At 50.3% G+C, this 25,435-nt stretch overlaps 2 protein-coding genes across 2 annotated transcripts in view; one reads left to right on the top strand and one right to left on the bottom strand.

Annotated features, from left to right (window-relative positions):
• The window catches only part of IQGAP1 (IQ motif containing GTPase activating protein 1), a 46,960-nt gene extending 31,329 nt beyond the window's left edge, over positions 1 to 15,631 (bottom strand). The window contains exons 1-2 of the mRNA XM_083587166.1: positions 14,350 to 15,631; positions 9,624 to 9,723 (exon numbers count right to left, since the gene is read on the bottom strand). Of these exons, the coding sequence (XP_083443292.1) occupies positions 9,624 to 9,723; positions 14,350 to 14,404 (155 nt within the window). The 5' untranslated portion in view covers positions 14,405 to 15,631. The remainder of the gene's footprint in view (positions 1 to 9,623; positions 9,724 to 14,349) is intronic.
• A 2,004-nt stretch (positions 15,632 to 17,635) lies between these two features.
• Positions 17,636 to 25,435, top strand: part of TUBGCP4 (tubulin gamma complex component 4) — a 15,060-nt gene continuing 7,260 nt past the window's right edge. The window contains exons 1-9 of the mRNA XM_083587178.1: positions 17,636 to 17,827; positions 17,924 to 18,169; positions 18,780 to 18,884; positions 20,262 to 20,315; positions 22,174 to 22,230; positions 22,584 to 22,663; positions 22,873 to 23,074; positions 23,552 to 23,717; positions 25,256 to 25,380. Of these exons, the coding sequence (XP_083443304.1) occupies positions 17,651 to 17,827; positions 17,924 to 18,169; positions 18,780 to 18,884; positions 20,262 to 20,315; positions 22,174 to 22,230; positions 22,584 to 22,663; positions 22,873 to 23,074; positions 23,552 to 23,717; positions 25,256 to 25,380 (1,212 nt within the window). The 5' untranslated portion in view covers positions 17,636 to 17,650. The remainder of the gene's footprint in view (positions 17,828 to 17,923; positions 18,170 to 18,779; positions 18,885 to 20,261; positions 20,316 to 22,173; positions 22,231 to 22,583; positions 22,664 to 22,872; positions 23,075 to 23,551; positions 23,718 to 25,255; positions 25,381 to 25,435) is intronic.

Genomic DNA, 25,435 nt, shown 5'->3' with positions numbered 1-25,435 from the left:
GAAACGGAAAGTTATTTTCCAAGGACGAAGCAACATTTCACAGAAACTCTGGCCAAATCCTCAGATTGCTCAGTTCCAACCTCTTCCTCCTACACCCACCGAAAGAAACTTTCCAGTGAGCGGCTCAGGCAGGCAGGCAGGCAGGCACTGCTACCAAATTTAAAGCATGACATCATCCCAGGCCACACCCAGGCCTGCTGTGGCTGCTGTGGCATTGAATGTGCTGGCAGAGTTAGGCCAAGCAACGCAGCTGGGCTCTGGGAAAGACCAGCGCCCAGGCAAGATGTTTTCTGTTCTTAACACTGCAAGGGAAAAGAGCCCACAATTTGGCACTCTGAGGAAACATCCCCCATTTTCATGCACCCCAGCTGGGACAAAGAGGCGCTCTGGGCAGCCCCATCCCCACCCAGAAAACCCCTCCCCATTTCAGCCACCAGTCTCTGGTGCAGGATGCCAACAGCACCTGTTGAGAAGGCGGCTAATAATAATAATAATAATAATAATAATAATAATAATAATAATAATAATTTATTTATACCCCGTCCATCTTCCCCAGCCACTCTGGGCGGCTTCCAACCAAATATTAAAATACAGTAATACATCAAACATTAAAAGCTTCCCTAAACAGGGCTGCCTTAGAAGGCTAAGCCTTCCTGAACTCTCAGAAGAGCCTCATGCACTGCTTCCTCCCTCCGTCTCTAAGGAGGCAGCAAGAGAAGGGTGCTCTCTGGGCAAACAGCGGCCCTGCCAAGGGGAGCCGGGCAGGAGGGACTCTCAAAGGGAAGCAAAGGACTCTCTGAGGCAGAAGAGGAGGTCAGATGCTGGTGGGGCCACATCCCCCAAGCTCTCTCATCATGCGGGACGGCTGAATGGGACAAAGCTGTGGGCAGCCATCCATCTTGGGCCTGCCCATCATCCATGTTTATTATGGCAAACAGCCAGCATACTAAAACCAGAATTTCTGCATATAGCCTGCCCATAAAAAGCAAGTTTAGAGTGAGAGACTAGGATTCACTGTTTCCAGGAACCCTTCTCGGAGTGAGAATTTTGTGGGTGAGCTGAGAGTTTGTTTGGACGCTGGAGGCAGAGGAGGAGGATGTGTCAGAAGGAAAATGAATTGATATTGATTTATTCAGATATTATAAACTTTGCATTAATATAACGTTTTTACATGTAACTGTGTATTTTTTGTAATATTTTGTTTAAGTTGACTGTAGTTGCTTCAGTTTTCTGTACACAGCTTAGAGATACTTTTAATATATCATATTCAATATGTTATAATATAAATAATCTAAAAAGAGCCTGCTGACACCAAGTGCAGAAAAAGAACCTGTCAGCAGCACCAAGAGGAGAATTCCCATTTCTACAGGCAGCTGAGCTGTAAAAAAGGTAAAGGTAAAAGACCCCTGGATGGTTAAGTCCAGTCAAAGATGACTATGGGGTTGCAGAGCTCATCTCGCTTTCAGGCTGAGGGAGCTGGCATTTGTCCACAGACAGCTTTCCAGGTCATGTGGCCAGCATGACTAAACCGCTTCTGCTGCAACGGAACACCGTGACAGAAACCAGAGCACACAGAAACGCCGTTTACTTTCCCGCCGCAGCAGTACCTATTTATCTACTTGCATTGGCATGCTTTTGAACTGCTAGGTTGGCATGAGCTGGGAGAAAAGCTACAGGGAACCAGGCAGAGGGCCTTCTCAGTAGTGGCGCCCGCCCTGTGGAATGCCCTCCCATCAGATGTCAAAGCGATAAACAACTACCTGACATTCAGAAGACATCTTAAGGGAGCCTTGTTCAGGGAAGTTTTTAATGTGTGACATTTTAGTGTATTTTTGGTCTCTGTGGAAGCCGCCCAGAGTGGCTGGGGAAACCCAGCCAGATGGGCGGGGTACAAATAATAAATTTATTATTATTATTATTATTATTATTATTATTATTATTATTATTATCTGTTGCACCACTGAAATTCACAGCCCTATGTTAGCTGTGCCCATTAATTTCAACGAGCATACTCAGAGGAAGACTAGCACGGGGCACAACCCTTGATCTACAGATTAAGGCAAGGCATCCGCAACGGTAATCAAGGCCCATCATATAATCAAAACCAACAAATCCAGAAAACTCTGTCAGCACAGCAGGGACAAAATGGGAGTGGGAAGGAGTTTCCTCTGAAGGGCAAGAAGAACAAAGCAAACCCGTCCGACTTGTTTGGCCTCCCCTGAAGGGCCCTCCCCGTACGGGAAAACTAGGTGCAGGCAGGAGGAGCGCCAGGTAGTTCTGGGAGATGTTCCAGCCACCTTCATCGGCTGCAAGGAGGAGGCAGCCTCCATCCCCCTGCCCTGAGGCCGCTGCCTGGGGGGAGGGGCGGTCAAGCAGCCTCAGCCTTAGAGAGCAGCTGCTGCAGCCCCATCCTTTGGGGAGGCAACTGACCTCCTGAGCCAGGCCTTAAAAAAACCCTGGCAGCCAGCCAGGTGGGCTGCCCTTTTACTTCCTTCTCTCTACAGCGCCTGCCATGGATCATGACCCCTGCCTCTCTTTGACACCTTCTGCTCTCCATTACTGCCTTGGACCTTGACCTCCTCTGGCCTTTCACTCCTCAGGTGCTTAACCTCCACCAGCCCATCTGCCTGTGGGTGACTGGCCAGGTCTGTTGCCCTCCCAGCCCGCCCTCTGGGGCAATGGGAGCTGGAGTCTGGCAACAGCTAGAGGGGCCCTGAGGCCCCCAAAAGATCAACACTGTCCAGATCTCCCCCAAGAGGTCCTTTGTCTTGGGACTCCAGACACAAGCACACCACTGGGCCAGCCCTGAAGTGAAGGCAACCAGAGGCCCGAGTCCTGAGCTGCGCCTCTCATCTGGAAGCTTCCTCAGCTGAGGCTTCCTAGTGCTTTTTGCCTATCATTCCATTTTCCCAACATGTATTCAAAGCAGCATGCAATGGAAAAAATAAACCACAGCCATAAAACCAAAGACACGTGAGATTCAAAGCAGCTCTCAGCCGTTCAAGGGAGCAAAGTCCTCCCCTCCAGCACGATCCCAAAAATCTTGCCCTGAAGACCACAGCACCCAGCTTCTCAAAATGCATGGCGGGGTCTCTCCCTCAGCACACCAGCAGAACCCACCACCTGTTCTTGGGCCCTAGGGCCATTATGGCTGCTTGGCAGCTGCAGGGATCTATGCAGAGCAGTAGCAGCAGGCAGCAGCATCTTCCCCTTGCCCAAGCCATCTTCCAAGTCACAGTGGGCCACAATGAGCCCACCTCCCTTCTCCAACCTGACACTGCAAAGAACCTCCAGTGTCGCAAGGGGAAAACAGTCAAGCAGAGGAGCAAGGTCATAGAGCAGAAAGCAGCAGAGTGCCATCTTGGCTGGCTGGTGAGAAGTATAGGCTGGAAACATTTCGTTTTAAACCACTGCTAAATTTTTGTTACAGCTGGGTTCTTTTAAGTCATGTTTATGCAGTATTTTATCGGTATTTGTGCCTCAACTGGAGAGGGGTGTCCAACCTGACAGAGCATGAACAAAACCCACTCAACTGAAAGTGCTGTCCCACCAGGAAGCTGAACTTGACTGGGCAGGCAACCAAAGAGCCCACCTCTGACTGCAGCCAACCCTGTCAATATTTGTTACGCCATTACGCAGTGCCATCATGGCCACGGACTTTGGTGACCAAGGGCACTCCAAGGGCCACAACAGGTTCCCACCCCGACATAAATATTTTTTTCAGAGGAGGCGGAACACCAACAGGCTTTGTGGTTATTGAGAACTCTGGGTGGACAAGAGCTGGGGTAGGGAAGAAGAGAGAGGGGCAAGGACTCCAAAGGCCAAATGAGCCACTGCTCACCAGGCCCTGAAGAAGCCCAGAACCAAAGCAGAGCCTGAAACTGAACCCAGCGGTGGGAGGAAGGTGACAGTCTCCGACCTAGAAGACATGGTGCAAACCCTGCTGCAAGTGGCTCTCTTGTGCAAGACGCATGTCGGGGGGGAAACATTACTTCCTCTTCCAAGAGGTGTTTTGTCCTCACTCGGTACTCACAAAGGGGCCTTCACGGGCTGTGCTTGAAAGAAAGCCAGGATCTCTGCCCTTAAGCCCTCAAGGTCTAGTTCCCACACCACAGGGCCTGTTCAGGCAAGCAGCGAGTGCTTTGTTCCAAAGGCTGACTGAGGGTCAGTGGTTGCAACACCAGGCCAGCGCTCAAGCAGCTGGGAGGGGGGAATTGGGAGATCCCTTTTCTGCGTCAATGTGGCCTGAATCCTCATGACACACTTGGCTCACCCGCACTGGTGTGCACGGCCAGCCTTCACACAGCAAGTCAAAGTGCGGGGAGAAAGAGAGAAGACAACAGCCCTCCTTCGGCAGCTGAAGAAAAGGATCAGCCTGGGCACGCTGCTGCTGCTTCAGAATCTCCAACGGCACATCTGGGAGGATCCTTGCCAGGTGTGTGGAGCCACATTGTTGTCAGCTGCCAAAACGCAGGATCCTCCCCCACCGATAACAAGCCCAGGCACCTGCTGAAAACTCCCGACTGTCAAGCATGTACAAGTCCCTAGCAAGTAACGTGGAGGGCATAAGACTGCAAAGCCTCCCAGGATCCCCCAGGCATGCAGGGCTGGGGCTCAGAGCTGGAAAAATGGCTAAGGACCAGCATCAGGTTTTAGATTTAATGGGGGGGGGGTGGTAGGGACCAGCTGCCTAATTTAGATAGTTGCTGGGATTTATCCAGCCTTGATGGTGGGTGTTGCAAAGAGCAGCAGCAGGATACAGGCAGTCAGAGGCAGAGGAACCAAGAAGGCACAAGGAGGCAAATGCTAGCCAAGGCAGAAGTATTGGCCTCCAGGAGACGCCCCAGCCATTTGACTCCCAGCTACACAGAGAGGAGGGGCTTGAATCTAGATAGCTGTTGTTTAGAGCATGGTGCTGATAACACCAAGGTCACAGGTTCGATCCCCATATGGGACAGCTGCATATCCCTGCATTGCAGTGGGTCGGACTAGATGATCCTCCAGCTCCCTTCCAACTCTATAATTCTATGAATTCAAGGCAAGTTCAGGGAAGAGGCATTGAGGCGGGGGGGGGGGCAGCCATCCCTTTCCCCACTTCCCAGAGAGCCTGTGACACCAATGCACTGAGAGTTTTACAGACAGTTTTATAGACTAAGAGAGTAAAGGTGCAAACAACAAAATGAATTGGACTCCTTGGCAGGTTTTGAATAAACATACAGTACACAAATTCATTATTGTTAACATAATAGATAGATAATTTAAGGATCTTTACAATTTTATAATATGCAGAGAATAATATGTGTTGAAAAACTGGAGAGAGGAATTGAGGGAAGTCTGGGGGTGGGGTGGGAGGGAGGGTTTTTGGGGGGAGGGAGAAGGGGAAAATGGGAGGGAATGAAGATGATATGTTTTTGATAACTTGTTATGTTGATTTTTTTTAATAAAAAACCTATTTTTTAAAAAAGAGAGAGTAAAGCTCGGCAAGGAAGATTGAAATCCCCCCTCCTCCGGTCTGTGCTTCCTTCCATCTCAACTTCATCCTGTTCAAGCAAGCAGCAACCTCTCTATGAAGCTGAAAGGCAAGAGTGGCCCATGGGGGGAAGCACCTGCTATTCCATACTCAAGCAAAAGCGGGCTTTAAAGAAGAAGAAGAAAGACTGGGGCTAAGGTGACGGTTATCACAGCACCAAACCTAGCAGTAGTACTTTACCATTTTCTGGTCTCCACTTTGCTGTCTCGGAAAAGGACCACTGAGAAGCCCTGTGAGATTGGAAGGGGGGGCAAAAGGAATCTGCAGCAGGCTGGTGGTGTCTATCATGCCAAGTATGCTAGAGAAAGGAAGAGAGGCTGCCAAGCCAGGAAATGAGGAACTCTGGGCAGAAGTGCAGCACCTCTGGGCAGAAGTGCGGCACACTGATAAGCACCTGTCCACAGCAATTCAAAGAAAAAATTACAGAAGCTCAAAAAAAATTGCTTTGTAGGCTCCTGCTGGTACATCTGAGAGATGAATGAATGAAGTACCGGTATATGAATGAATATGCACACACAACCAAGCTCACCTCCCTCCCAACCCTGGCCAACCTGGCCATGGAAGCAGAGAGCAGCATTTCATGTGATGGAAGGGCCTGGCACCTCCACACAGGAGTTGCTTTTATCTATCAGGCTGTAGAGAGAGGATTTAAAAATGGGAACAAGCTTAGAACGTCTGAATGGCACAGCAGTGGAAACCTTGCATGTCCCAAAAGCTGAAAAGTAAAGGGCTCTGCACTGTCCAAGACACCACAGCCAGGTACTACAAGAACCTGAATCAGCTGAGCTGGCCCTTCATCCCTTATGACATAGGTTGCACCAGAACAGGGCCAGCATGGGCTCAAATTACAAGGAGAAGGAACTACGGCAACCATTGAGTTGTGGGTACTGTTTGGGGGGGGGTTGTTTGGGGGGGGTTTAAAGAATTTTATTTGCAATATACATATTAAAAGGTAAAGGACCCCTGACAGTTAAGTCCAGTCACAAACGACTCTGGGGTTGAGGGGCTCATCTCGCTTTACAGGCCGAGGGAGCCAACGTTTGTCCGCAGGCAGGTTTTCCGGGTCATGTGGCCTGCATGACTAAGCGGCTTCTGGCGAACCAGAGCAGCACACGGAAACGCCATTTACCTTCCCGCCGGAGCGGTACCTATTTATCTACTTGCACTTTGACGTGCTTTAGAACTGCTAGGATGTCAGGAGCTGGGACAGAACAACGGGAGCTCACGGGGATTCGAACCGCCGACCTTCCGATCGGCAAGCCCTAGGCTCAGTGGTTTATTACATACATACAAAAAGAAAACAATTGTACACATAAGAAGGAGAGAAAAAACATGTACCGAAAAATGAAAAAGAAAATTAGAAAAAAGAAAAAGAACAAAGATAAAAAAGGAGAAAAGGAAAAAGAGAAAAAGTAAAAATAGAGGCGGGGGGAAGAAAAAACTGTCTTTATTTTAGATATATATTAGGATTTACATGAATATTGTTTAAATGGGTTGTGTACTTATTGCTTATGATTATTTTATTACATTTGTAATTATGTGGGTTTTATTCATGTTGTAAGTCGCCTTGTACATAGTTTTAACTATGGAAACACAGCATATAAATAATATGCATGTATTATGCAAAAGTTCTTCCTGGAGGCATGGACTGTCCAGGCAATAGAGCAGCTGGAAGGTGGCAGATTCATTTCCTTAGAGGTCACCTTCCCGGACAGCGACCTCTGACCAAGGATGCTGAAGTCGAGGACATCCTGCATCATCGCCAGCCGCCCAGGTCTCTTCGGACTGTGAGGATTCTATGAACTTAAGCCTCGAACTGCAACAGCAGCAAACTGGAATTGGCTGTTTATTTGCCAGCAGTTCTGTACATGCCAAGTCTATTCCCCAAAGGAACAGAAGGTCAACCACAAAGTAAGGCTGTCGTCCCTCATCCCCAGATGGATCAACTGCGGATCAGCATGAGGGCAGGAGTGGAAGTTTTGCCTTTGCTGCTCCGCAACTACAGTGTCCACAAAGCAGCGCCCACTGACGCTTCACAGAGCAGATGCTCTTACCAGCCAAAAATACTGACCTTTTGCTGCACACGGCAAAGCAGCAGAACAACCACAAGAGGATACTTGCTAAAACAAAGGTTTAGTTTTATTTTTGCAAACTACTTTTACAGATTTTTCAGAAAACACCACGAGAGCAAGCCAGATAGAACACAAGGGAAAAGAGGAATGTCCAAGCACATTTATGACTGCAGCAGGAAATCCAGACAGACACTAAGAATCCAATCAGAGAGTCTCTCACATCCATCGCTCACATCAGATCAGAATGATTAATGACCCACAGAAAAATGTTTAAGAGGCTCTCTCTTATTGGCCAATGAAATAAACCAACATGACTCTGTGGGCAGTGTTAATCCATTTGTTATGGCCCGTTTTGAAAGTATTTGGTCCCACTACTGGTTGACAGGCGGCATCAAAGGGTCTCTCACCTGGCTGCCCGAATCGGACCATCCAACAAGCTTCCTACGCTGTGGATTTCAAACTGCATCCACTTCAACAACACTGAGCTAAAAAACCATCATAGCTTCAGGCTCCACAGATTTACTCAATCCAAGGCGAAGTTCACGAAACACTTGAGCCCAGCCAGCTATTTCCCCACAACTTCTCCACCCTTCAGAGGAGAGCCCTTTGTCAACAGCTTTAAGAGATGGAAACTAGCTGAGAAGGGCCTAGAGGGCACTTTATTGCCAACTAACCAAACCAAAATTTCTAACTGGGAAGGCTTCGCAAATTGCAGAGGCGCAAAGCCTCTTGCAAGGCTGCAGGCTCTGCACTTTGGGCCCGGAAGAAAGAAAGGAGGGAGGAAAACGTGAGTCACTTCCTCATCTCATTCTTGGCCCAACAGTTCCTGTGTCATATTAGGAAGAGAGAGAGAGACAGAGGAAGGAGGTGGTTAGGGTCAACCACATCGCACAAACTTGGGCAGCAAATGTTGCTGGTGGGGGGTGAACTCATGGGAGCTCAGAGCCAGGGATTCCCCATCAGCCCAAATCTCAGGTGGTGCTTGGAGGGGAGACCAGACACCAGCCTGGCAAGTGGAGATAACCCCTTGCTCTGGTTCCTGTTCCAGGGCTTGCCTTGTCACAGAAAAGGCTCCCAAGAAGCCTCAAGGGGGCAGGGGGCAAGATGCTCAGAGAAAGATGCTCCAGGGAAAGGCTTCTTGGTGGCTCCACTCCACCTTGGGAAGGTCTCTGGGTTTGATCCACAGCACTTCCAGGCAGAACTGGGGAACAGACCACTTCCTGAAATCCTGGGCTTGCCTTGTAAACAACACTGGGCTAGATGGACCAATGGTATGAGGCAGCTTCCTCGCTTCCTAGAGCAAGAGAACCTGAACTGCCTCTGGACCATAAGACATCATCAATCCACCTCAAGCATCTGCAAAAGCAGTGTTGAACCTGCTCTTAAATCCTCTCCACTCCTGTAGCTCCATGGCCAGTTCAGAGATCAAACGCAACCCATAACCAACCCCAAAACACACTTGATACATCCCCCCATTGCAGGAAGCAGCTTCCTTATTAAACCCCAAGCTTCCCTCACCTTCTGACATATTCCACAAACCTGATTTATCTTCCAGGCTATTAACCACTACCCTTTTGCTTTCGTATCCAGCAGTGTTATTATTCTGCCCCGTAATCGCGCTCATTAATTTGGCGATCACATGCTGATTTATGCTTAAAATACTATTTCTTTCCAGAGCAGCTTCAGATGATACGAAAATATGGTTTCTTTGAAAGCCAAAGGAGTAAAAAGAGGTCAAAAATAATCCACCAGGAACTGCAGGTGGGAGTGGCACAGCCAAAGAGAAAGCAACGGAGCAGCTTAATTGGCCTGTCTCTAGGTGCCAGAAAACGGGGCAGCTGTTTCTGCAAAAGGCTAGGCCTGGCAACAAAGCAGCAGGTCGAACTGCTCAGGGATGCTCTGTTCCTCTCCCCACCCCAGCTGGAAGCTGCAATGAGCACCACTGGTGGTTCGAACCAATGATACCCCTTGGGCATGTTAGCAGCATGGGGCTCACCACCCCTTTGAAAGGGCCCCCTTACCTCTTGGCTTCCTCCAGGTGGCAAAGATATTCATAGGCCACATTCTGCCGTCTCCGCTCATCCATCTCTTCTGCAGTCATCCTCTCATTATCCAGGACAGCTGCAAAAAGGCAGGACAGGGTCAGTCCAGGGAAGCCAGAAGGCCCCGAGGCAAAGTGCAGCTCAACAGGGGGTCGTCCCCAAGTGGGAGGTGTTGGGAGCTGAAGGAGCAAAGCCTCACTGGGTGCCCAGAAGCACCCAAGGTCCGGCACCCCACCCACTCCCCCAAACAGGACAGGTAGTGCCAAGGGTTTGTTTTTGGTTTTTTGAGTGGCTCACCTGTTCCCTCCAAGTCCCACCCTCAATACAAGCAACAAATGGGGAGTCGACTTCCCTATACCACTTTACTATGTGTTTAATTTAAAGCATTTTTACCCACCCTCTCACCCCTTAGGCAAGAAGATTGCCAGGGTTGCCTTGTTTGCAAAAACCAGGAGCAGGAGAATTTTAACCCCAGATTCACCTAACAGACTCCCCTGGGAAGAGACTCGCCAACCGAAAGCACATAGCAGAAAGTACTAAAATAAGGCTCCACCATGCAGAGCAGAGGCCCCAGGCTCCAACAGAGGAGGAAGCTAATCCAGATAGCCAGTCCAAGGACAGACTTGCCAGGTGCACACACCTGCTGTGACAACAGGGTGAACAGTTTACATTCAGCGTGCTCCCTTCCCCCCCTCCACAAATAAAAAACAAGGCGATGACAACATAAAGCCACTGCACTGCCCAAAACTGAAAGTTCTTCTGAGACTTCCTGACTATGCTCACAACCATTCACAAGAAATAGACAAACTAACCCCATGCCTTGGGGGCGGGGGGGAGACAAGACACAAATCAGTGACTCTTGCAGAGGCAGCAAGAGTGGCTGGGGCAACCCAGTCACATGGGCAGGGTACAAATAAAATAATAATTATCATCATCATCATTATCATCATCACCATCCTCCTCTCTCTGCTGAACAAGCCAGCTTACTAACTGAACGTTATAATAATTACAGCATCCTGGTTTGCCATGAAACAGAGCCACTCCAAATCCAAATCCAAAAAGCAGACTTTGGGCCCTGGAGCCCACATGCCTTTTGCATCAGACAAGAAGTCTTGCGACACCTTAAAGACCAACGTCTGAGATTCTGCACTACAGAACTACTTGATTTGAGGCAAAGTGAGCTTTTGTGAAATGGGCAGGGCTTCTCAGTGGCACTTTCTGTATAAAACTTTGAGATCTTGACCAGTCAGTGCCCAGAACCTTCCAGAAGCATGGGAGGATAGTTTGTGAGCAGAAACACATTTCTCCATGAGTCAGAAAAGGAACGGTCCAGCCAAAGTGAGGCATGAGATCGCTCTGCTGACTCCTCTGGGAGAACAGCGCGAAGGGCACCTTCCCTCCCTGCATCTAAAAATACCATGCTGTTTGGTTGTGAGTGGTAAATATTCATAATTTGCCACAGAAATATATCTGACAGATGGTAACACTTTGCCTCAGGTGTAAGATCCCCACTGATTCCCTTTGCATAGGAAAGTCAGCTTTAATTCGGTGACTTTGGTAACAGTCCCATGCTCCACATCTTAAAAAGTCTCTATCAAATCTAATTGGAGAGATAAGGCTATAATGGCGGGGTAATGAGGACCTCCAGTGGGAGGCTACTTCACAGCACCAGCCCCACAACCAGAAAGGCCCTGCTCCTCACAACCAGTGCTGCAGGACCCAAGATAAGAGCTGTTAAGACAGTGGAAAGGTGTCCCTTGGGAAGTTGTGGGCTCTCCTTCCTTGGAGGTTTTTAAGGAGATGTTGGATGGCCATCTGTCATGGATACTCTAGCTGAGATACCTGCACTGCAGGGGGTGGACTAGATGACCACTGGGGTCCCTTCCAGCTCCACAATTCTATTATATTTTACAAGTGCACATTATATTCCCAGGCAACTATTTAAATCAGAGGATCCTAAAATAGCTTCCTTTAACATAGTGGTTTGGGAGAAGATCCTCAGTTCAAGAGACACTCATTGCTTCAGTCATCCGAATGAGACAATCCTGACACCCCTTGAGCAGCCAGGATGAGCAAGACTTGCACACAAGATGCTCCAGTTCCAACCCTGGAGCTGAAAAGTCCTGGCTCAGATTACAGCTGCACGCTGTAATTGACAGCACGTTCCTAAATCACCCCACAAAGAACTGCAGTTTGGTAAGAGTGCTGGGAACTGTAGCTCAGTGAATAGTAAACTACAGTTCCTGGGATTATTTATGGGGTGTATTTAAATGAATAGTATATATACACCCACATATGCCTCACTGCCTCTAACGGGGTCATCCACTCCTACCTACTGGGCCAATTCCAGGTAGAGGTTTGTGGATACAGTGGACGCTTGGGTTGCGAACGTGATCCGTGCGGGATGCACGTTCGCAACCCACAGCGTTCGCAACCCACGTCTGCACATACGCGGGTTATGATTCAGCGCTTCTGCGAAGGCACAATTTAGCGCTTCTGTGCATGCGCAACCGCCGAAACCCGGAAGTAACCCATTCCGGTACTTCCAGGTTTCGGCGGTCTGCAACCTGAAAAAACGCAACCTGAAGCGGCTGTAACCCGAGGTATGATTGTACTTCTGTCCCGTGACATTTGCCACTCTGCCCCCATGTTTTTCAGCCTTTATGTGAAGCCACTGAATGAGCTCATCCACTGGTGAAAGCCAGATCTGTCGGGCAAGTGTTTGGAAACAATAATGGACTGGATGAGGCCCAATAAACTGAAAAGCCAACCTGACATGGTAGAAGAACCATCTGATAGGATGGTGGTGCTCCACATGCTCTGGAAGGGCTGTACTCTCCCTAAAGCAGGGGTCCCCAGAATTTCTGGACCCAGGGATATATTTTTAAAAATCTGTCAGGGCCACCACGAAGTACCCATTTCACAGAAGAAAAACTGGTGATGCTCATAAACATTCCCTGCAACAGACAAACCCCACTGTCTGTGAATTGTTCCAGGGCCTAAGGATGAAGGGTAGTATACAAATTTAATAAATAATAGTAATAGCCTCTTTTGCACCTCACCAGCCAGGCCTGATTCTATAGACGGCAGTTCCAGAACTGCCAAAGAGGAATCCCTTCCTGCTGCCAGCTTTGAAACTATGCCTGGAGAGATAGGAAAGGACAGAGCCACCATCCTTATTGCCTGTAGACAGATCCTGTGGCTGTTTTCGATGCTGCCATTTCCTGGCAGTTTGACACAGCAGGAACTTGGCAGCAGCATTATTCATGCAGCCCACCCACAAAAAGTAGCAGCATTGACTGTGGGTTTTAAAGACTTTGACATTTTTTAAAATCCCCCTGCTACCACCAATACAGAGAGCCAGGCTGATGTAATAGTTAGACTGCTGGATTAGGGGTGGGGAGATCCAGGTTCAAATGCCCATCAGCCCAAAAGTTCATTGGCTGATCCCTGGTCAGCCCTGTCTTTCAGCCTAACCTACCTCACAGGGTTGTTGGGAGGACGAAATGGGGTAGGGAGAACCTTCAGGTCTTTGCAGGAATGCTGGTAAACAATGCAAAATGGACGGCTCAATTCCCCCACTTTCTACATGGAAAGGGTAGCTTGGATTAGCAGGCAGAAATCCAACAGGTTATAGCAAAGGTTCAGCTCTTTAACTTGCCGCCCCCCTACTCAGACCCATTTCCAGCCTAAGCCCAGCACTCAGCTGCAGGGTAAAACCTTGAGCTTCATCTACTTGCATAAAGGGGTGTCATCCACAAAGTTCACAAGAAATAGGGAACACACAGTTGCCTGAGCCCAGCAACACTGAAATATTGGGACTCTTCCAATGTTTTCTGTGGGAGGCTCTCAATACTTCCCTGGGATGCCAAGGTGTCTCCTACAAAATGTGAGGGTGGCTAAGCACTGCCTAGCTGGTATGACATCTTTTGCATCTAGTCCAGCCCTGAAACTCCTCCTCACGGGAACCAGCGAGTTATCCGCTGACGCCCACGTGGAAAGGTAGACTGCCCTCAACCATGGAGGTTTGATTCGCTCAAAGGCTGCCACCCTGCTCGGTGGGAGCCAAGCCTCCTGCGCTTGGTGAAACGAGGCATCCATGGAGCTGGGAGAACGGGCAGTTCGTGCCGAGGACCCGCCCCAGGAGCTGCACGTCGCCGCCCTTCCTGCTCGGGGAGGGGAGCGGTCCTTACCCCGCTCCACGGCCCCTAAAATCGGGCCTCCTCCTCTTCCTCTCTCCCCACCCCCCCGGCCCTCCCGGGAAAAGAAAGAGCGCGAGAGAAAGCGGCTGCTTCGCTCAAAGATGCCCAATAGGAGACCCGGCCCGTGACCCCGCGAAAAGCGACAGCGCGTGCAAACGAGCCCGAGAGAAACGCGCGCCGCTCGGCGAGGCAGGCCGTTCACACGAGCAATCCGGGGAGCGCTGCTTCCTGCCCGCCATGTTGAGGGGGCGATGGGGAGGCAGGGGGCGCCGAGACTTTCACAGAGGGCCCGGCTTCCTGCTCGGCCAAATAAACCCACAGCCCCGGGCCAAGCGAGCCAGGCGGAACGATTCCTCCGGGCCCGGTAAGGGCTGTGCCTGGGCGCCAGCTCCAACAAAGCGGCCCCGGCGGAGGAGGAGGAGACGCTGGCACCAAACCGACGGCCCGAGGCATCTCTCAAGCCGCAAGCAACGCGCCCTTCCCTCCCTCGGCCCGAGACTCACAGCCGTAGTGGGGCCGGGCCACGCCCGCCCCGTCGATCTCCTCCGGGGTGGCCATGAGGACGAGCCAAGGCAGAGGGAGCAGCGGCGGTTCCGTCGAGTCGGAGCCCGTCGGTCGTCCGGCCGGGACGAGAAGGCTGCTGCTGTTTCTCAGGCTGCGGCGGCTGCTCGGAACGCGGGAGGGGAGTGTCCGCTCCGTCCGTTGGGCGGCGGCGAGGAGGTGGAGGCGGAGGGGAAGGCGGTAGGGAGCGGCCGCCCGTTCTCCTTCCTGGCGCGGCGGCGGCGGCGCTGTCGGGCCAGCCCAGCGGGGTGTGTCTCCGGCTGCACCTCCCAGCCCAACCAGCTTGGCAGGAGCCTCCGCCAGGTCGCCCCGCCCAGCGGGCACTTGCTGGAAGAAGCGGCGGCTGGAGCCTCTCCGGGGAGCGCCGCAGCGGGGAAAGGGCTCCCACCGGAGAAGAGCCGGAGAGGCGATGCACGGTCCCTTTCCTGAAGACGCGCGACTCCGCGGAGAACCTCCATGTCCAGAGGCAGGATACCCCGCTGTTGCCGACGAGGAAGGTCTTGCCTTCGTATTGCCCGCTTTCCGCCTCCTTGTTGCGGCTCCGGGCTAGCTGCGGTTGGAAACAGGACACTGGGGCAAAGGGACCCATTTGGAAAGGGGGGGTGGTGTTCTGCCCGGTTGCAGTTTGCAACTCTGCATTGCTGACTCCTCGCCCAGTGCAACCGCGAAGGATCTGCAGGAAACAGGCGGACGCCACCACGGAGCGAGCTGCCTCCGCTTCCTCGGGAAGGAGGGAGCCCCACCGATATAAGGGCAGCTCCAGGGCGATCTAGCTATACTATGCGGGAATGAGAGGCATTGGATGGCTTCAGCCCTGCTTGGTAGCAAATCGGTTGCTTGTTCCCTGAGGAAAGAGGAGACATTCTGCGCATGCTCGGGGGTGGGGATGGCACCTCAAAGCGGGAGGAATCAAAGTCACAACGGGGCACATTGATAAAAGTGGGGCGAAGAAGGTTCGTTTCCTTTAAAGATGGCAGATTTTGGCGAGCCCACGAAGAAACGAGGCCGTATTTCGGTTTGCTGGAATTTTTTTCCTGCCCTCATAGGAGTCACGCCGAGGAGTCTTCGCCGCCCCCCCAATAAAATATTTGAGGGGTCCAGCCCCCCCCATAGCTGTCAACTTTCAGATTTGAAAATAAGGGATCAGCAGCCTCAAAAATAAGCGATCAGCAGCCTCACCTGTCCCGGGGACAGCCTGCGGACTATCTAACAATCCGGGATAGCAGCCGGAAACAGCGCTGGAATAAGGGAATTTCTCGCAAAAAAAAGGGAAGGTTGACAACTATGCCCCCCCCCCCCCATTGATGGTCATTGCCATTCAAATTGTGTGCCTGCACCCTGTCATGTGATCGATTATGCGGGGCGGGGCTTGCCTGCCCTCCCATATTTTATTCAAGTTGGCAACCCTGCCGCCAACTGGAAACCATAAGAAAAATTCAGATTTTTTTTTATTAGGTAACAGTGCTTTTTTTCTTTAAAAAATGTTTAGGGGTACTCTCTTTTTTTAATATATTTTTATTAAGTACAAATTAGAAAACATACATATTCACAACAAAAGAAAATACAAAAGAAAAAGAAAATGCATCTAACCAAGGGGAAAAAATAGAGAATATTTTGTCTCTGTTCATATTTACAGTTATTTATACCTCTATAAAATGCTATTCACAATAAAGCAGTGAAATGAAAGATATCAGAAAAAAAGAACAAAGAAAGAATAAAGGAGTAAGAGAAAAAGATCATAAGTGAAAATTTTTAAAAGTAGATAAGTACTCACAATACATAGCCATTTCCCATCTATATTTATATTCAATTGTATAATTTCATCTTGTCCTTATCTGCCTTAAATAAATGTGTGTGTTTTTAAGGGGTACTCTCATTTTCCTACTCATATTGAAATACTGCCCCTCAATGAGGCCAAACTTAGATTCACAAAACGTTTAGGGGTATGCATCTCCCCAGAAAAAAAGCGCTGGGTAGCAATCTCTCTCTCTCACACACACACACACACTAACACATGCGCGTGTAGCAGCCAATATCAGAGTTCCTGCTCTTTGTAACTTAGTTCTGATTTAAACCTCCGGATATATTATTTCAGGCTACAAACGTTTTTAAAATGACCCTGCAAATGCAGCCAGTCCACCATTGTTCTCCGACTGAGAGCTCTCTAGAGTTTCCATATTTCAAAAAGTGAAAATCCGGACACAAAAGCCTGCCCCCCCCCCAACATCGTGTCTCCACTAATGGGAGTCCCCTATATATCTGTCTAGCGGTTGGAAAGTGTTGTTTTTTTTTTTTTTTACATAGCCACGTGCAGTTCACCTGTGGCTGTGGATGTCATTGCTGCCACCCCTCGTGGCACCATGGGTGTAGGCAGGGGGGCAGCTGCTGCCCCCAAATCAAATAATTAAAAGTATTGCAGTTTTCAAAGAGCAATTTAAAGAGCATTTTATGAGCATCATTGAAGGGTTGGAGAGATTATCACTAGAAGGAAATGGCAACACGAGGAAATGGACACTCCAGCTAGATTCTGCTGCCACCAAAGCTCAATTCATCCTTGCTGCCGCTCTGTTAGCCAAATATTCTGCTTTATCGGAACCTGCGGTAAATGCCCTAGTGTCTAAAAAGCGAGTGCTTTGTAATTTTGCAAAATATACTCGTTAACCGCAAGAAAGGTACTCTCTGATGTTAATTTTTTAATTTAACTTTCTAGTTTTCAAATGACTGAAGATTTTGAGATTTTCCTGAACACTTGGGGCCAAAAGAAAGTAATTTAAAACAACTGTAGTTGGGACATTTAATTCCGAATCTGCTAGACAGAGCCAGACAGAGGATGATGACAGGTGAGCGTCCTGCTCCCCCCGCCCCCCAAATCCTGGCTACGCCCACGCGTGGCATCTTACGAATTCTATTCTGAAACCCGCGTCTCCTCCATCCAAAGTCGCGGGCGGTTTGAACGCAGCCCCGCAGCCGAGAGCCTCCTGCTTCTGCTATCTTTTGCTAGCTCTATACGTACAAGCAATGCATTGAAAGCACAACCCCGCCTCGCCCCCAAAATCTTCCCTACAGCGCCTGCTACGATTGGCTTCCTCGCCCGTGTTTCGTTTTTTTGCAACTCCGCGCACAGATCTCCTGCTGCCGCGCTCCTCGCGGTTTGAAGCGCTGTCCCGCTCAGCTTTGCAGTGCCCGGCCAAGGAGCCACGCGCGGTGAGGGCCGCCCGCCCTTCCCAACCTTTTGCTAGCTCTATGCGCTCGGAGGCGGTAGGCGCGCGCACCCCCTACTTTTCCCGTCGGGCCTTGCGGGGCGCCGCCGTTCGCTCTTCGCCGGCCGCCGCGATGATCCACGAGCTGCTGTTGGCGCTGCGCGGCTACACCGGAGGCCTCTTCGTCGCCGTTGGAGGCGGCGGCAGCGTCTGCCTGCAGGTGGCTTCCCGCTCCGGCCCCTGGGGAAGAGGCGCCCCAGGCCGCCGCCGCCGCCTCCCACCCTAACCGGCTTCTCGTTGCCCTCCCCTCCCGCAGGTGCCTCAGGAGCCGGTGCTGCCGCCCTTCCTTCACCCGAGCGAGGCCGCCCTCCTGGCCCGCGTCTGCCGCCTCGGCGCCTTCTACATTCGCTTCAGCGACTTCGTCGAGCAGTTCGCAGCCGAGCACGTCCAGCCGCCGCCCTCGCAAGGAGGCCCCTCGCAGGGCGGGCAGCAGCAGCAGCCTCCCCCCGGCGCCCCGTCAGCCCCTTCAGCAGCAGCAGCAGCCCTGCCCGTACAGCCGCAGGTGAGCGGTCCCCTGAGCATGTGCAGAGGTAGGCAAGCGAGGCCCCCACTTTTGCCCGCTTGCCTGTCCCTTCTCCGGCCGTTTATGGGCAGTGACCCTCTGCGGAAGCGACTCGGCCCTTTCCCTCACAGGCTGTTTCTCTCCGTCCATTCTCGAGTCCCCAAAGAGCCAGAACATCAAGGGCTGCAGCCGGCCGCCTCCATATCTCTCTCCCTCCTGCCCCTCAATGCCTAGAAGGGCCTCACATCCCTGTCCATGAGATCCTCCGAGGTTTATTTTTCCCTTGGCTTTCTTTTTTCAATTGCTGGGCCTTGGGGGTGTTCATTGTTTTGGCTACTTTTATGGAAGAACGTTATACTGTAATACTGCTGTCAAAAAACAGTGATGTTTGCGGATGAGCTTTCTTGAAAAGCAAGGCTTTCATTTATTGAACAAGCCCTTCTCCTAATTGCACCTCCTGTGCAAGGGCTTTTGAGGCAGGATGCAGTCCCACAACAATGGAGGGACGGGGGGTTGCGTTGCCTTTGGGTCGCTTCCACTCATGGGAATAGATGTGGTTCTAGAGCCTTATGCATGCCAGGAGATTAACCCTTCCTTGATCCACTTTCAGGATCTGCACCCCTCCCAGCAAGGGATTTATCTGCGGGCTTTCTGCACTGGGCTTGATGCCGTGCTGCGTCCATACCGGCAGGCCCTGCTTGACTTGGAGCAGGAGGTAAGGACACAGTGGGTTTCTGTAGTAAATATTGCATGATGCTCTGCCCATCAAATCCAACTGCAGGTTTTTGCCACTAATAGTGGTTTGTTAATCTGTATTCATGACAGCTTTTCACTAAGCCACCCCACAACTAGACATTGTACAAGAATAGAGCATAAATGACTGCTTGCTTGCTTAGCAGAGAGAGTACCAATCAAATTGCATCTGTTGATGATGTCCTTCATTATAAACAGAGACAAAATCATTAGCCATGCAGACAAAAATGCTGATGAGCATTAAATTCCAGCACTATGGCTGCGTAGCTCTGTAGCAGCTAAACCACAGAGGAGGTGTTGGTCCCTTGAAGCAACAGAAGACAGGCTTCTCTTCTGGTAAGCAGCAGGGTCACAGCATCCACCCATCTGAGCCAGTTGCAAAATTGAAGCTCAGAGAGAAGAACTGGTTGCAGCTACCTCCTGAGCTTTGGGGATGGGGGTGGGGGGCACGGAAAGAGAGACATGGCTATAAAAGGACAGCATTTCTAACACCAAGCTCTAAAACGTCCCAGGGGATCTGGTTACTGGCAGCCAATCAGTTCCAGCCTAGTACTCTGGGTGTAAGTCAAGGGTCGGCAGCAGCCACAGACCCAAAATGAGCCCAGAGTGAGTGCAGGGCTGGGGCAACTCATTGACCATGATGCCCAAAGCACCAACTCATGAGTTCCCAGGTGCACAGTCCTGGAAGGCAAGAGCAGGGAAAGCACAGTTGAAGAGGATGAAGGAATCTCCCAAACAGGCAGCAACATGGGGTTTTTTTGGGGGGGGAAGAGCAGGCAAGGAGCAGAAGGAGGAGGTGAGAAAAGGCTAGTTGAGAAAATGGGCAAGAGGAGCTTAATGCAATATTGAAAGCTCAGGGTGGAGGAGGCTCCCTTCCCCACAGAAGCAGGTGCTAAGCCTGGAGGTGGTTCCAGACCCAGCAGGTCCTTACCTGACAAGCCAACCTGCACCAAGTTTCTGTATTTTCCCTGGCTTCGGGCATAGGGCTCCATAGCCAAAGATTATGCCTCAAAGCAGCGCTTACCAATTTGTAATTTAAAAGCAACAGGCCAGTGTAGGTAACGAATATACTGAATAAACCTTGCTTTGTTATCCCACTGCTTTGACCTAAAAGGTCTGGACACAGACAGTTCTTGACATGCCAGCCAGTGTCATGCATTGCTTATACTACCCATGTATGTTGGATCTCTGTAGAAAACAGTGCCATCCGCATAACTGCTATATTAAAAAAGCTCCAGGGAGTGCTCCTTCTCTGCTTGTGCAACTTAGGGATTGCAAAACAACAAGTCAAAACAAAGACTTACTCCAGTCTCTCACCTCCACCTTTCATTTTTTGCAGTTCCTGGCCGATCCTCACCTTACCATCTCACATGTCAATTATTCGCTGGATCAAGTGAGTTCTCCCTGTCCATACCTCTCTTCTTTTAGAGGAGCTGCCTTCTCTGGATGGTGCCTTCTCTTCATGGTTGCCTGCTGAAAAGAGGCTCATATATATGAGTGAGCTGTATTAGTTCACACTGACTTGAATAAGGTCTGGAGGTCTGTTTTGAAGGGCAGGACCTCAACTGCTCTTGTCTGGCTGAGCCCTGGAGCTCTAGCACAAGGGATGGGGCTCCACGGCCACTTTCCTGTCTCCGATCCTTTTCCTGCAGTGGAATAAATAAAAAAATCTGAGGCAGGAGCAAGCCTTGACACAACCTCCATAAAGGCAAGGATTCTCTTCCTTCCCTCAGTCTGATTCATTGGCTATCCCAATCTCTGTAAGGTCCCTCCTGCCCCAAGGGACATCCTGTGAACTGCCAGTGTGAGCAATGGGTGAGTACTTTCTTGAGTCTCTCAGAGAGAGGCTCTTGGGACACAGGAAGCTTGGAAATAGAGATACAAGGTTTATCATCCTGAGTGACTAGAATATGAGAATGGAGGGTCTTATACAAGAGCTCTGGCTCCATCTGAGGCGCCACTTACCAGCTTTCCCCCAGAGCACCTTTATTCACCTGCTTAAGGGACTAGTCAGTTTGGAGAGGCCGGATCCTGACAGGGGACTCAGTCTCTCTTCCCGCCAAAGAGAAAGGAGAGCTGCCTAGGGATGATTATGTATGCATCACTCTTAACTCCTGTTGGCTGCCTTCCACTGAAAATTATTCTACATTGCAGGCTGCACTGAAGGAAGACAAGGGGGTTAATCAGACCACATTCTTGTGGGGCAGGGGGCTGCCTAGGCAAGCTCAAGTTTTTGCTAGAGTACCCATCCTATGAGCAAAGGGCCTGCTCATGAAAGGTAACATTAGTTTAGGCAGATGCCCATTTTCAGTGATAATAGCAAAATTCTGGACCCAGCCCAGGTGGCGGCAGCAGCATCAGAGCTTTTCACAAGGAAACTCTGTAGACACACAGAGAAACTAGAAGGCTGCAATCCACATGCCTCTTCCAACAGGTTCATTAAGGTGGCACATCTTTTGTGCAGTATTTAATATGTACTTTGGGTCTGAAGGGAAGCTTAGTCTTCCGAATTGCATTTATAGCCTGCATTGATGTTGATCCTTGTTAGTTATTGCATTCTTGCCTGATGTTCAATAGGCAACATGGAAGGCCTTTCCTTTCTCGTTTCGAGAAAAAGGCTTGCACAGGCATTATCTTAAGGAACATGATCCTGATCACACAGAAAGTTTGCAAAAACCTAAAGTGTGGTGCAAGTAATTGTGTGTGGTTTAGGAAATGTACCTTGGCAGAGTGAATCTCTGTGAGTAGAATCTTGGCAGCCAGTTCCAATTTCTGATGTCCTAAGCAAGAGAAATCTGACACTTTTATCTTTGAGTGTCTCCTACACAGCAGGTACAGTGTCTGCACCTTAAAAGGGGGCAAATAACATTCCTTGAAGAATTAATGAAGTTAGGGAGGTCATCTTAGTAGATGTCTACTTATTTAGGTAGACTATCGGGGGGGGGAGCCCCAACTGCAGGGGGGGGGACAAAGCATGAAGGCCACACACAAATGAAGCCCCTGTGCAAGAAGGAAGATACTTCCATTTTGCTATGTGACATTGAAATTAGGAAAGGCACTTTACCACACAGGCTGTTCTGCATAGCCTTCCCTATTGCAGTGAGTGGGAGGAGCAGCTCATAGAAGGATTCCCAACCCACATTAGAAAAAGATCTTGTCTGTCACATTAAGTACAACACTCTGTTCTCTTTTTCCACATCCTTGTCTCAAACTAGCAAATCATTCCTCACCAGCTGATTCTTGTTTTGCAGTTCCAGCTCCTTTTCCCCTCACTGATGACTGTGGTGGAGCAAATAAAGACCCAGAAGGTACAGTTGAGAATCCTGATCTCCCTTGGTGGTGGCCCTCTTTTTATAGGCACCTGCCTGGCTTGATTTGAAAAGAGAGGGCAAATCTTGTGTGTAACTGAGATGGTGCTGATTTCTCTCACCTCAGTGGAGGTGAAAAATGGGAAGTAGGAGTTCTGGTACCATCATCTGCAGAAAAGTAGAGCAGGGAGCTGGAAATGCTGCCTGCATGTGGATGAGGAGCTTAAGATGGGCTCCTCTTCCTCCATCTAGGCTAGCTGGTCTCTGGACCTTCCATAATCCAGCTGCCAGCCAGTGTTGTAGGAACATATGGCAACATCAGCTCTTGCAAGGGATCTGCTTTTCCTTTGCAGATTCATGGCTGTCAAATCCTGGAGGTGGTTCACAGACACAGCCGAGGTGGCCTGCCACCCGTGCGCCGTGCTTTGGAAAAGTAAGAAACCCTCCTGGAGGCTCCTGCCCAAGCGCTAAAGAGGAATGCCAGGTTATGGGTCCCGGGAACCTGCCCCCTGAATAAGTTAAAGTCCCACTGTTGCCTTGGATGGTGCTTGTTTCCCTGTCTCCAGCCACCAATGGCACCAGCTCCATTGTGGCTGCAGCCTGGTCAAGCCCCCTTCCCTCTGCTGCTGTGCCCCCCTCCAGGGTCTTGGCCATGTGCCATGCTGCCATGTACAAGCAGCTCTCTGCCTGGATGCTGCACGGGCTGCTCCTGGACCAACATGAGGAGTTCTTCATCAAGCAAGGCCCTTCCTCGGGGTCTGTCCCTGCTCAGCCAGAAGAGGAGGAGGAGGACCTGGGGATCGGAGGGCTGACGGGGAAACAGCTGCGAGAGCTGCAGGACATGGTGAGGTTTGGGTGCTAGATACAAAGAAATCTGAATCTGCCTCCCAATCCCTCTAGATCGGCATAGTCCACACTGCCTAGCAGCCCCTCCCTAGGGCTTCACAGGCTTCTCCTGGTCCCACATGGAGATGTTGTTGGGGGGTTGGACATGCAAAGCTGCTTGCGTGCAAAGCAGATGCTTAGTCACTGAGCCAGGTGCTCTCTTGCCTCGTGAAACCTGCTCAGTCCCCTCCGGTCATCTTTTTGTAGTTGGATCTAGAACTTTCTTTTTTGATAGCTCAAGTATTCTTTTCTGACTCCTCAGCCATTGTTTCATGGATCAAGAATCCTGCTCCGCTCCCCACTGACACAGCTTGGTGGTTCCAACTAAGTCTTAACACACACCTCAGGATTGGGGGTGGGGCTTTCTACTTGGAGCCCCCACGTTTGTCTGTGGGGTTCTTTGACTTTCCCCCATTTTCACCTCTCCTTCCAACAGCGGCTGATTGAAGAGGAGAACATGTTGGCACCATCCCCAAAGCAGTTCTCTCTGCGGATTGAAATGCTGCCATCCTACATCCCTGTGCGAGTTGCTGAGAAGATTCTTTTTGTGGGAGAGTCTGTCCAGATGTTTGAGAGTCAAAATGTGAGCCTTACCAAAAAAGGTAGGAGACACTTTGACTCATTTCATTCTGCATGGGGGCAGCAAGGATTGAAAGCTGCAGGGTGGTTGCTTCTTGGCTGTCCATTCATAAGGGCACCCAGCAGGGAAGTGCTGGGATGCGTCATCAGGGGTCTGCGCAAGATGGAATGGACCCTCCCTGCAAAGCACTTGAGCCACCCCTTCCCCTTGCTCTGCCACTCTTTCCTTGGGGTACAGTATGGTGGCTCCATAAAGGTAAAGGTAAAGGACCCCTGACAGTTAAGTCCAGTCGCGAATGGCTCTGGGGCTACGGCGCTCATTTCGCTTTACTGGCTGAGGGAGACGATGTTTGTCCACAGACAGGTTTTCCAGGTCATGTGGCCAACATGAAAAAGCCGCTTCTGGCGAAGCCAGAGCAGCGCACAGAAACACCATTTAGCTTCCTTCCGGAGCGGCACCTATTTATCTACTTGCACTTTGATGTGCTTTTGAACTACTAGGTTGGCAGGAGCTGGGACCGAGCAATGGGAGCTCACCCCTTGCAGGGATTCAAACCGCCGACCTTCCGATTGGCAAGCCCTAGGCTCAGTAGTTTAGACCACAACGCCACCAGTGTCCCTACTATGGTGGCTCCATAGCTTTTGGTAAAAAGAAAAGAAAAAGTGAGGCCCTGTTGGTGCTTTGCCTCACCAATACAGCCCCCAAGGAGGTGCCTTTAATGTTTACAGTGAATTAAAATTTCTTCCTGCTGGGTCTAGCTCTCTGATGGTTGCTCTGCTTTCTGATGGTTGCTCTGCTCTGCCAGAGAAAGGGGGGATATATATATATATATATGTGTGTGTGTGTGTACACACACACACTTTAAAACAGGTCCAAGGAAGGACCTGCTTCCTCCTAGCTCTGGTATTTGTACTTAATACAGAACGACTGGGAAGCACTGAAAATATTTTGGAGCCACAATGCCCTCCTCTTAGGAAGGCCACTTTGGAACAGCAAGAGATTTTTTGACTTAATACCAGCCAGCTGTTTCCAGGAGAAAACAAAGGCAGACCGTCCTCAGCCCACCTCCATTGTCTGCTTTGTTACCGGTTTCCCAAATTGTAGTTGCATCTGCTGCCATCAGATGCACTGCACAGTCCTCAGTGGGCTGGAGTGAAGCTGTTTTCCATTTCCATCTGTTTAAAATATTTGAAGCATCTTGGTCGTCTACTATATAAGCTCGGGTTGTTGGCATCTGTCAGCCACAAAGCAAAAAGGAGAACAGGCTCTGGTGCTCACAGATGTAAAACTTCATTGAAGCTCAGTGTGTTTCAGGAGCTTGAAAGGCTTCAAATTCTTACAATTCAAACACTCTCCAGTCTTAAATTCTGACCTATTCAAGAACTCGCTTGAAAAAGTGGGAGAGCAATTTCCCCTTTTCCTCTCCTCCACTTTTCCAAGCTGGATCTTGATGCAGCCTTGAACAGCCTTTGTTCTCTGCGAAGCTCTGCTGATGGAGGCCATGACTGGCATCTTGTGTCCAGATTAGGCCACCCTTCCTTGCCTTCTGTTGCCTCACAGGCTCCATCCTGAAGAACCAGGAGGACACCTTTGCGGCTGAGCTGCATCGCCTCAAACAGCAGCCTCTCTTCAACCTGGTGGACTTTGAGACAGTGGTGGACTGGATACGGAGCACTGTGGCGGAGGTCAGCGGTAGCTCTAGAGTTGCATGTGCTAAGTTCTTTGTGAGGTAGCCGGGAG

This window comes from Podarcis filfolensis, assembly GCF_964270895.1.
Source record: "Podarcis filfolensis genome assembly, chromosome: 14".
Classification (NCBI taxonomy): domain Eukaryota; kingdom Metazoa; phylum Chordata; class Lepidosauria; order Squamata; family Lacertidae; genus Podarcis; species Podarcis filfolensis.
Note: the sequence above shows the minus strand (reverse complement) of the source record. Positions and strands in the feature narration are given on the sequence as shown.